This window comes from Zonotrichia albicollis, chromosome 3, assembly GCF_047830755.1.
Source record: "Zonotrichia albicollis isolate bZonAlb1 chromosome 3, bZonAlb1.hap1, whole genome shotgun sequence".
Taxonomy (NCBI): Eukaryota; Metazoa; Chordata; class Aves; order Passeriformes; family Passerellidae; genus Zonotrichia; species Zonotrichia albicollis.
In genome coordinates this window covers 25,218,293-25,230,426 of record NC_133821.1, presented here as the reverse complement: position 1 = coordinate 25,230,426, position 12,134 = coordinate 25,218,293, and the positions used below count along the sequence as shown (strand labels likewise).

At 37.3% G+C, this 12,134-nt stretch overlaps 1 protein-coding gene across 3 annotated transcripts in view; it reads right to left on the bottom strand.

Annotated features, from left to right (window-relative positions):
• AFTPH (aftiphilin) overlaps positions 1-12,134 on the bottom strand; it is a 42,316-nt gene that overhangs the window by 6,446 nt on the left and 23,736 nt on the right. Inside the window, exons 7-9 of one of the 3 annotated variants that reach the window (XM_005489383.4) lie at positions 6,183-6,243; positions 4,456-4,539; positions 435-558 (exon numbers count right to left, since the gene is read on the bottom strand). In XM_005489383.4, coding sequence (XP_005489440.1) covers positions 435-558; positions 4,456-4,539; positions 6,183-6,243 — 269 coding nt within the window. The remainder of the gene's footprint in view (positions 1-434; positions 559-4,455; positions 4,540-6,182; positions 6,244-12,134) is intronic. The other 2 variants (XM_005489384.4, XR_012579439.1) reach the window with 2 other exon arrangements.

Genomic DNA, 12,134 nt, shown 5'->3' with positions numbered 1-12,134 from the left:
TATAGTAATAATTATTAGTCTGTTATCATTTAACTTGTGCAACATTCTTTATTTATAAATTACACAGAGACCAAGGAGAGTCCCCTGTGTGAGCCCTAGGTCACTGAGCTGATTCAGTTCACCCTGCCACTCTCAGGAGCCACTCTGAGCTCTGATGTTCAGGATGTTGCTTCCTCCAGTTCAGTCTTTGGCTCTGCCTTTTCAGCATAGGTCTTGGTGATCTTTTCCCTTCAGCTCATAAACTCTTACCCATCTCATTGTAGACTTCTGAGATAATTTGAAATAGGAACCACAGTACAATGAACTTCAGATTTAAAATCTAAAGCCTTTTGATCATTCAGGAGCTTCTGCCCTAAAACTGCACACACATTCACACCTCACATTTCACACCACCCTTAGAAACAGAAGAATAATGTGCAATGAAGAGCATTTACCTTGTGGACGTGCTTGCCTTCTCCACTGTGGACATGAGCCTTGCAAAAGCATCAGTCACTCTGCTGCTTGCATTGGAAGTTTCCAGTTTTGAGGTTGTCAATTCATACAGCTCAGGATCCACACCTTATAGTATAAAACAATAATCAGTGATGGTTGGAGGCAAGTAAAGTCATAACTAATCATAGACCAACTTGCTAGAGACTGCTTTCTGTAAACATCTGAATCATTTATAATTTGAAGACACATGAAAAGAACATGACAGAACATGTTTGTGTTGTAAAGCATCATCCTCTTTCCCCATCCTTTTTCAGCAGCATTTTTAGCTGTAGTAGAAAACACATGCCTTGGATCAAGTCTGGCATACAAGGTCTCAGTCTGTGAGTAAAAAAAAAAAAAACAACAGTCTGATTGACTTTTCAGAGTGAAACCTCTATAAAAATGTCAGCTGTGTCAAAAATAGATTGTTTCAATTATTTCAACTCAACTGCCTGTATTAAAAGAACACTGCATGTTAACAGGGACCAACTCTTCACCTAGAGATTACAAACAACACTGGCATGCAATAGAGTCCATTTAGTATCTGCCTTTTCACTAGGGGTTGTGTTAAAATTTTAAGTGAGGAAAAGAAACTTTTATGAAACATAGAAGTGGAACAGCATTAAAAAAAGTTACATACTAATATGCACAGGACCACCAAAACTTTTACTCTGTGCTCCCTTTTCAACTTTCAACTATTCCTAAGTATTTCTAATGGCATTAAGAACATGAATGTTTCAGCCTTGAATTTCTAGCTTCAGTTATCTGAGGTCGGATGCTGAATTTTGACATCACTTTTGTTGAAAATGGATTTCAAATTTTAGCAGCAGAGGTCATTCTGAAAACACTGCAAACAATGGAAAGCTATATGCAAAAAATATATATGTATGAGCTAAATTCTATCTGTTTAGTATCAAGCATCACATCTCCGTAGGAAGCAGCTCTAGGATTTTTAAATATTACATACTATTTCTTAAAAAAAACTTCTAGGAATTAGAATTACCAAAATAAATCAAGAGGAAAGACTGTTACAGCAAGTTTTGTTGCATTTGAAATTGCTGATACTTCCCTAGTTACAGTTTCAGATATTTTATGCTTCAGAGGTTTCATGAAGTGTGCATATGTGCCATTCACATGGCGTTTTTCAAAGACAGCAGAGAATTTCTGTTCATAAGCACTGTGTTTATTCAGAGACACCTCAGAGCTAAACAGGTGTCACACTTGTGCCTGTTGGTGTGGACAACACAAAAGCATTTCCTTCTACTGCAGAACAAACACTGCAAATACTGGGACCTGGTGCTCCTGTGCAGCTCCCCGATACAAAACCAGCATTTATTAATGTTTGCTGATGATTGTATCCAGTTTAATTCTCAGGATGAAGATGCTTTTAGAAGTATTCCTGAAACACCAAAAGATTACCAGAAATAAATGCCAGTGCCTATTGTCCTGCCTTTACCACCAGTAACTGCAGCACTGTGAGTGCTAAGAGATGATGTTAATCATCCCCAAACCTGCTCTGCATGAGCTCTCTACAAGCAGTGTCTTGACCATTTATCCTTTTAAGACAAGTTAATTCTTCTTTTATTGTGAGGAAACTTAGCTGACTAAAATATGAAATAAAGAAAATCATCTGGTTAAGTTGCAGGATGTGGAAGATTTGTTCTACATAGTATGAGTTGATTAGAAATTAATCAGCTGTCCTTTTAACATACATGTTTTTTTACATCTGGATTTTCACAATGGATTTGATCTAGTTCCATGCAAAATATCAAAATATGTACTGTCCTGAGACCGGTATACCAAGACTTCTAGAAATGTCAGATGTTTACAGAACTTAGAAATAGGAAAAAGCCTAAATATTCCATAAAATATCCACTTTCAATCAGGGAGAGGAAGCCTTGAAGAAATACACTTTGACTTGCAGAAGCCTGCGAGATCCCATTAAGGTACAAATTGGAAAGCTAATTGAAGGAAGGAGCCCTTTGACATGCAACTCTGCAACAAACATTAAATGCAACCTTGGAAGTTACATCATTTAGATATTGCCATTTACAGTCCTGTCTTGGGATGTCACTGCTCAATTTACTGCTCTTTAGGCACCTCTTACTCAGCTGCATTTATATTAAACTATTAACATGAAAAATAAAACAATATACTAAATTTGTGGGAAAATATAAGAAATGAGTAACTCCCTATTCATAATGTGGAATGAAAATTTTTATTAAAAAGTTATTTTGAGTACTGATGAAATCAGACTGAGAAGAATTCCATGTCAATCTATAGCAAGTAAAACTAAATATCCAAAGAAAGAATAAACTTCTACTGACAAAAGTATCTTCCTTAAGCAAAAAAACCCCTAGCAATTTGTCTTTTAATTATTTTATGTGTTTTTTTAAGAGTTGCATATTCTCCATTTTATTCAGATGATGAGAGAGTATTTAAGTAAACCACTGCAAAACCTTAATGAGATATTGAAGGAAAGTTAGCCAACCAAACCCCACACAAAGCTCCTAAACACACACACAAACACACGAGCTGCAAGCCATGAAACAAATGACTTTCCCAGAAACAAGTCAGTAAGAAAAAAAACCCAAAGCCAAACCAAAAGAAATGAAGAGGGGGGAAAAAAAAAAGGCACTATAGGGCATACCATAGAAGGTGATACCTGTAACTTGATGAAACAACAACATAAAAAATAAAATGCAATAAAAGACTAACAGAGTATCCCTCCAGTAACACCTTCCAGTGTGCACTCCTTCTGCACAAGCAATAATGCATGTACCCAACTACACAAGCAATAATAGGTGTAATGGGCACTGGAGACTTGTGTCAGTGGACTTGGCACACACAAAAAAACCTGTAGGACTCAAGCTGTCACTTCCATGACAAATCTGCCCTCTTTCATCTGATAATGGTATTTCTCAAGGGTGGAATAAAGTCATTTAGATTGCCATGCCATAAAATTGCTTTCAGTGATTAGATTTTAAAACTAAAAAAAGCATGTTTCTGAAAAAAAAAATACCATAATAATGATAATCATTTGTTTGAAATATGGGAGGACCCCAAACATCTTATGAACGGGTTTTAAAAATTAAAATCACTAAGAGGAAAAATATCTTTCCTGTGATGAAATTGATTTTCATGGCTTCAGGCATTGCACTGAAGGAGTACTTGCATTATCGATTTAACCTATGCACTAGAACAAATCCCCAAAGTGTTCCCTGAAATTCCTGCAGGAATTTATTCAAAGTGTAGGTTTTCACAAGCTCGTGCAAAATACTCAGAACATGTAAAAACCATGTGAAAAATGAATTAAATTACTTTCACACATTATTCAGGGAGAGACTGGTGTTTTCATCTCCTTTTTAAGGGAGTAAGTTGCAGATAAAATGCTTTGGGTTCAAAATTAACATTCATGAACTTCTAATACCCCACAAACATGCAACTATCCTTCTTTTCTATAATAAAGGCTGTTAAAACACCTTTTTCACTGCATTATTGGTAGTAGCCCATGACCTCCTGAGCTGTCATGTATCAAGGTTGATAAATTTATATTCACACATGGCTTCCAAATATCGTCATAATCCTGTAATTTGGAGGCACTCAGAGAAGAGAGCAAGCCTCATCTTTTAGGAATTGCCACATCTACACCATTTTTCAAATTTCCTTAAGTGCTTAAAGAGTTAACTTCTGGAATTTCTCATTTGAAACAAGTGTTTTAACATCTTATTTGCAAGAGCATAAAAGCCATTCATTCCTCCAGCAGGTGACAAATACAGAGCTGACAGTACCTTTTAAATACTTCGTACTCGATACAAAACATCAGAAAACAGAACACAGATTAAAGGAAAAATGCAGTAGAGAGACATTTTAGAGAAATGCAATGTAAAACTTCTCCTTGTTTGTAGGAAAGTCAAGTGATGTGCTCATGCTTTTAGTAAGTCTTTATATTCGTAACAGTTGTGGTTTGAACACTCTGCTGACCTGGGATTGTGGTGGTGCTGCTAGAGCTACTGTCATCCACGGGCCCAAAGAAATCAAGGTTCAGAAGAGTGGAACCTCCACTAGCTTGAAATTCAGTGACCGTGTTGGTAGGCAGCCATATAGAAGGTAAGCCAAGGGAGGGGTTTATGTGTAAAAAGGGGTAAGACACACACTTGAACATGCAAGTTATAATTAGTACTCAGTACGCAATTTAAAAATCGACATGAAAACAATGCTTACAGTATTAGTTTGTACCTTCTAAAATGTTAACAACTTAATTCAATGCACATTTCCTCATGTACAATGCAGCAAGGAAATCAACACTAGAAACTTTAAAATAGAAATATTTATTTCAATCTAAAAATGAAAGAGAACCAGCACAACCCAGAGAGAGAGATGTGACCAGTTAAAGGGAAACAATATATAAGTCAATTGACAGTTAAAATATAATGGGCTTTTTCTCCCCTCACTGAAATTGAAAGCCATTCTTTCATCAGGAAAACTTAGCAGATCCTCAAATAGCAAAGAACAAAAAGAAATAAAAAAGTCAAAATTTTATTTAGCGGCTTTAAGCTATTAATTATCATTATCTTAAAGCAGTGTGACCACTGGGTAACAAAGGTCACTCTTATGTCGAGCTCCTCACTGGCAAATTATACTGTTCCCCTTTAGCACTAAAACAGAAATCAAACCAAGATACATTTTAAAGTTGTTTGTTAAAAGAAAGCATGATGATTGACTGAAGTAGTAAGACACCAGACAACAGCAAAAGGGTCCATCCAGGCTTTCCTTCAGCACCATGATATTGCTATCCAAACTCTTACACCCCACACATTCTGCAACAACACAGTGTGGCAACACCAGTGCACTAAGAGATGCACTTTATCTGAGCCTGCCTTTGAACTTGTGTGTCATCAATCAGTTGCTGTCAGAAGGCTCCTTGTAAAGGAGTTTCTTAATAGGTTTCTAGTCTATCAGTCAAACAAGTTTCCAGAACTTGCTTTATTTCCTTTGCATGCACTTACATTTCTGACTAGAGGCAGTAGCACAACTCACTTTGCTATTAAAATAAACATAGGTGAAGGGTCTTTTAGGTGATAACTATATACATTTACAGATATAAATAAGTTCGTAGCTACCTCTTTAATATAATAGCTATAATTAGTTCTTTATTGTAAGCAAAAGTGATAATGAATGAAGTCACATTTTTGAAATATAAAATTATCTTTAAATCTGAAAACTTTCAGCTCAGGAAGTGTATATTTTGCAAACAGTTTGTGGCTAAAATATTGTGCTTTGAAGTAGCCACTTTACAGAAGTTTGTCATTCAGAGGATGTCTAAAGAGATAGCTGAGTGGTGAAAAATACTTTTAGGAAGTAAAACTCATCAACCTAAAATGCTCATTTGTTCAGAGTTCCATTATAATCTGCAGTTATACGGAATGAAGTGTTAATATTGCCACCGTGTCACTAGCATATGGCAGGAATCTAAAATAATACTTAACTTGTATTTTTCAAACTATGTAATACTTCACACAGGGGAACTGTAAATCAGAAAGAAAGCCTGAATTTCCAAAGTTAGGAGTAAGAAATAAGTAATATATATATTTTTATATATGTGTGTGTGTATATATCTTAAAAAAATAATCAGCAGATAGATGTTTGTCTGAACTTTGTAGCTTTCTTATCTCTAGCTCTGGTGCTAGAGGCTCTACGGAGAGACGTACCATCTAAAGGGTTAGTAAGGCCACTGCTACTCCAGTCAAACTGGACAGGTGGTAGAGATTCCTAGAGTTGAAAAGTCAGAAATCAGATTTTATAGTCAGTTCAGGTTACAACAATGCAAAGCAGTTCAAACAACAGATTCTTTAGCGTCTAAACACTAAAAAAGACAACTAAATGATCAAGCCCCAACTTTTGGGAGGTGTGTCTTTTCATAATATGCACTACAGATTCAAAGTAGATTTCTTCTACCACAGGAAGTCCATTAAATTCTGATCAGCACAGATTAGGTAACTTCTAACTCAAACAGGATTTGCAAATTAACTAAAACATGAATTGAATAACAAACCTTAAGGCATCATTGAAAATTAAGCTATTACTTTCATGGAAGATGAGGCACTTAGCATAAATAGTTATGTATACACAATTAAAGGGCAAATTCAGAACAGTGAAAGCTGTCTGTGCATCCATTTTTTGTCTTGATCATATATATTATTTATCATCAAACAACCAATCATTCTTTTGGTTTGTTTTGCTCTTAGGAAACACAATCTCCACACATTAGGGACAAAGTATCAACACCCTCTCCACTCCACCCCCTTTAAAAAATAAAAGTCCTGTGAGTTATTATCCTTTCACAGTTAATTCATCCTGATCTATACACAAACCATTGGCAGCAATGCTTGAACAAGAGGAGATTGGAAACACTGACGCCCCCTGGGAGCCCATCCTTGCCTTTTGATTTCCTCTTGTTAAGCCTTTTGGACACAGGCAAGCAGCAGGGACCAAGCTCTACAGGGGCAGTGTGAGTTGCAAGCAGTGTCTGCCTGTACTCCCAGGACACAAACTGATGGGACAGGAGCAGAAATGTCTGAAAGAAGCTGAACCTTTCTACTTCTGTGCATTACACCCTGCTCTCTCCCCAGTGAAGTCAACTGTCATGAGGCACTGGGAAAGGATGTGCCCTCAACTTCTAAAGAAACAATCACAGCATGGAAGAAAAACAATGGATTTTCTCAGCAATGTTCTTTAAAACACATCAGTACTTGTTGCGCTTCCAGTGGCTGAGCCATACCTTCTCTTTGCTTTTGTAGAAAATCAGACTTCATTTTTAATTTTAGAGTCCAACCATCTGACACTGAAGAAAAAGGCAGATTCACTAATTGAGACTGCAGCAACCTGAGGCAGCTTTGTAGCACAATTAAGCTCACTGCAAATTTCCTCAGTGCTAGATGTTTGCAGGGAGCAAAACAAAGGGAGCTGGAGATTTCTGTATTTATTTATAGGAAAGATTTTTCTAAGCAAGACACTTACTATCTAATGTCTTAAAAATACTTTCAGTACTGAGCACAGCTTGAACAGTATTCTCTCCATGGAGGTTAATAAACTGATTCTTCACTTTTTACTTGGCTTTGGGAATGGTCTTACTGAAATGATTTGCATGTAGATATAATGCCAGCAGTGTGGAAGCTCCACCTGATGAAGTAATGATCACCATTATCAGTAGCTTGTTTGAACTTTGTCACACTAAAATATATTAACATTAACAGGAGTTTGTAGGAAAAGAGAAGGGTAGTGAGTATAACAATTTAGCAGCTTTCTGCCCTGAGCAAAATGAACTCAAATTGAAATAAAGTGGCTTCCTACCAACTCTTACTGAGGAAAACACCCAGTAGATTTTGTGTCAAAGGCCTGAGTCAGGACTGACGACTGACAGAGCTGCATGGAAAAAGCGGCAGCAATGGTTTGCCAAGTGTTTGCCTTTAATGATGGCCTGACGCTCAGATTTGACAAGGAAAGACCAAAGGATGTGAGGAATTCTTCCTAAAATGGGAAAAAACGAGTCTGACTCCAAATCAGTAAGAATACACCAAATATATTAGTCTGCTCTGTGGGATGAGGCCACCCTGCAGACTTCAAGTACTTTGCAAAAGAGAGGGTAAGTAAAGCAGCCCTCACCTACACAGATGCTAGCAAGTCCCAGTCTATACAGTAGCAAACCAAGTGAAAGGAAAAGGCAGAGGAAAAAGCAAAATTAAACTGAAAGTTTTCTGTTTCTTGTTACTTCAGCCCTAAGAAACACCTGAACACAGGCACTGAAACCTCAGCCAGTGGGAACATACCCAGCAAGTGGGAATATAATGTTCAGCCTTTCTGAAACTGTGAGGTTGTTAGGTTACTGCAATTATTATTTTAGTAACATGCTTTAAGGAAAAGTGCCCAATCTATGAGAATATTGAGAAATGGAGCACATTGCTTTCACTCCTCAAGGCCTCCATCTTAGATTACAGGACACAGTACAGAAATGAAAAAGTATACTCAGCTGTCAGAGTACTACTCTGAATGTTAAAGAAGTAAGAAGGAGGAAATTAAAATGCCTGCCTGTTTTACTGCATCATATTTCACTTTGATGCAAGTGAGAGATGTTTTCACACAATAATTTTAGAATGTATTATGTAAGAGCTCTCATAATCCAAAAGAGTAAAATGTAAATGTTTGTGTCTGTGCCAATAATTACTCAAGGAAAATTAAACAAAATAAATAAAAAGAAGCATTTTGCTGTCTTAAAGCTGCGCAAAAAGAATAAAATGACTTGTAATACAAATATAATGTCAATATTCAGATGGATCCCAAAAATGAGCATCATACACATTCCAGAAAAAGCTTTACATGCAAGTAATTCATACATTTCCTTGTGTGTATTCATTGGCAAAATTTTATCAGTTCTGAAAACTGCTCTATTCAGACAACCCCTTTACACAGCTGTCACATCTGAGAGAACAGCAAGTTCTGCAGCATCTCTTACCTGCAAATCTTTCTTCCTTACTCTGTCAACAAAGCCACACACACTCTCACACTCTTGGATCTTTCTCACACATATAACTGGAGAGCAGTTCCTGATGGAGCCTTTGGCTGGTGGCCAATAATATGGTAGTTTGCATCTGTCATTGTTAGAAGTCCTGATGGTCTCTTATGTAATTAAAAGTGTTTTTAGAGACTGTCACCCCATGGGGTTTAATTAAGGTTCAGTCCCTAATAGCCACCAAGTGTAAGATGTACATTTCTATTATAACCTGATCCCTAATTCAGTGGCTTACATGCAAGCAGATGTGCTGTAATGGGCACCTGCAGAAAAGAAGCACTGGTAATTTTCTTCTACAAAGGTCTGGGTCACTGCAGATTTTTATTCCAATATAAAACTTACTAACTAAAACTTGGCAGGTAACCCTACAAAAGAAACAGTCCCAAACAGAGAGGAGAAGAGAAGGCTTTGAAGCAATCGCAGAAGAGCAGAAATATCTGGACAACTTTCTTCAAAATATCCAAAGAGAAGCAGATAAATAAACTTTAAAACAACATTAACCAGAAAACAGTATCAAACCAAGAGAAAGCAGTCATCACTAAGTCCAGACAGCAACCCTTTAACACAAACACTGGAATGTAATTTGCATGCACTGCCTGAAGACTTGGCTGTGATTTAGAAGCCCACTAGAGCTGCACAAAAAAGAAGACACCTGTCTTGGGTCTCACAATCAAAGGGTGCCTATTTCACCAGCCACTCCTTACACCTGATGTGCCTTGGCAAAGCCTTTTACTTCAGCCCTGTGAAGTCTTTGAGACACCATGCTTAGATCAAGGCAACAGTAATCAGGGGATTATTTCATATTCTGTTTACTGCCTTACAGTTATAAGCACAGAGGAACTGAGAAATAAACCCCTCAATTGTCAAGATAACAGATCAAAGAAGAATTTAGATTCCACCTTCAAATATAAAAGAGAATGACTCTACAAAAATCATCTTTATACAACAAACTAATGCGACAATCCAGTAACTTGCTTGAGAACTCAATTTCAAAACCCTTGTCCTTATAGCTTAAATGGCTCAGATGGAAATTTGTCCACTCTATTTCCCCAGCCTAACTCAGTGAGACCTACTGGAGGGAATGAAGGCAAAACATTCAGAGTTTATGCCATTACTAGGAAGAAACATTGCAGCTCATTCATTAGTTCTAAAGTTCTCAATTTTAAATCTCTGCATGGCTTTGTCTGTTTGCCTACAACAAAACCATTTAGGAGGCATTCCTGTTTCTACAAGCATCCTTTCCAGCATTCCTTTTGCCTCATCAGTCTTCCAAAGTCTTATTCCCTTAGTAGGAAGTCATACACACAGATGCACAGACACTGATCTGTATACAAGTGCCATAAATGCCAGCCCTCAGAGGGGAACTTTTCCCTCAGCAAAGAACATGAATCTATCAACCAGAGCCTCTCCTTCCAAAGAGAATGTCAATATTCTGAAGTTTGTGAAAATATAGATAAATCTTCATTCTGAAAATGGAGGAATTTAGAAGTTTAACTAAATAATTACACATTAACCAGGTACACTAAAGAGATACTTGAATTGCTGCACCTAAATAACTTGCACTTAGAATAAGAAGTTTCAGACTAAGAATAATTTTAGAATAAGAAGTTTCAGAGTCCACTAATACACTGCCTGTATTTCTACTGAATAGTTTAACAATGTTTCTAGCATAGCTCCTAATGAAATGTTTGGGCACATCATCTTATTACCACAACAATCTGGAATATTCTGAAAGAGCCATTTGTACAATGTGACGTGAAACTGGATTTTCCCCAAAGCAAACAGAAGCCATCAATCATTGACAGAAGATGAGACCAAGAAAGAAAGGAGGTCTTTGAGGTGGAGAATTGATTGTTCATACCCTGAAACTTTCAGAATGTCATCTAACTGTAGCCTCCTAGAATTCTGAATGGTTACAATCTCTAACCCATTTCTTCCCCAAAAGCTTATTCTAGTGTTTGTCTTTTTGAAAAAGCCAAACTAATGCCAACAGTGCAGACAGATAGCACAGAAGCTTCTCAGATGTATGGACCACAACTACTGAACAGAGACGGCCTTAACAGAACAAGCTGTAGGTCAAGATTATCCCACTGTGACAAGTAATGGGAAATTCTGTAGCAGGAATTCATAATTACAGAAAAAGAGAGACTTTGGTAAGTAGAGGTTCTTATTTTCAGCACTATGACTGTCAAGCAACTGAGAAAATGGCACTTGTCAGAGATGCTGTTACTTCAGGCTCTCTCAGCTCTCTTACACTGTTTAGTGTATGGCTTCATTTATGTTTCCTCCTCTGTAAAAAAGGGTACTTTGCTGCAAAAAGACTGTGAAATGTTCCTACTTTCTTACCACACAGTAGATTTCTTCAGGTCAGACTGGTTGGACTAATCACTGTTGTTACCTTTTCTTATATCCACTTCAGCTGCTCAGTTCCACTGCCTAGGAGGAGCAGCACAGGAAGCACCAAATGTGTATTGCTGTATAAAACAATGGGAGCTCTGAGCCCACTGACAAACTGCTGCTCAATAATGAAAAAGAATTCTCCTCTGCTACAAGCACATCACACTTAGAGCTCTGCAGTGTGGCAGAACAAGGACTGCAAGAACATCACTACAGTCACAAATACCTAGTGTTAAGTGTAGCCCAAGAATAATCCTTTCTGGAATGCCTTCAATCAGAAGTCACCAGCATAGCAGGTAACTGAAGATGTGGGGTGGATTAAACAAGACCTGCACTAAGGAGGGACACAGCTGAGTCTCTGAATATGTGCTGAGCATCACTGTAATGACACTGAAAATGAAGTATCTCTGCATATCCCATTAGCTTGTTGACAACCACACACATTGAAACATGCATGGCATTCAAGTGCTCTTCTAATATCCTTACATCAAAACAACAGCAACAAAGAACTCATGAAATTCAAAAGCTCACTCTCAAACTCCTCTGAATTAATTTTGTATCAGACTTTAAAGATAGAGAAGCCAGCAAAGCAACTGTGTGTAACAGATAATTCAATAAATCTGGCACAAAGGGCCAAGAGAATTCACACAATCAAAAAGTCAGACATGTATGCTTGTAATGACCACACGAAAGATCT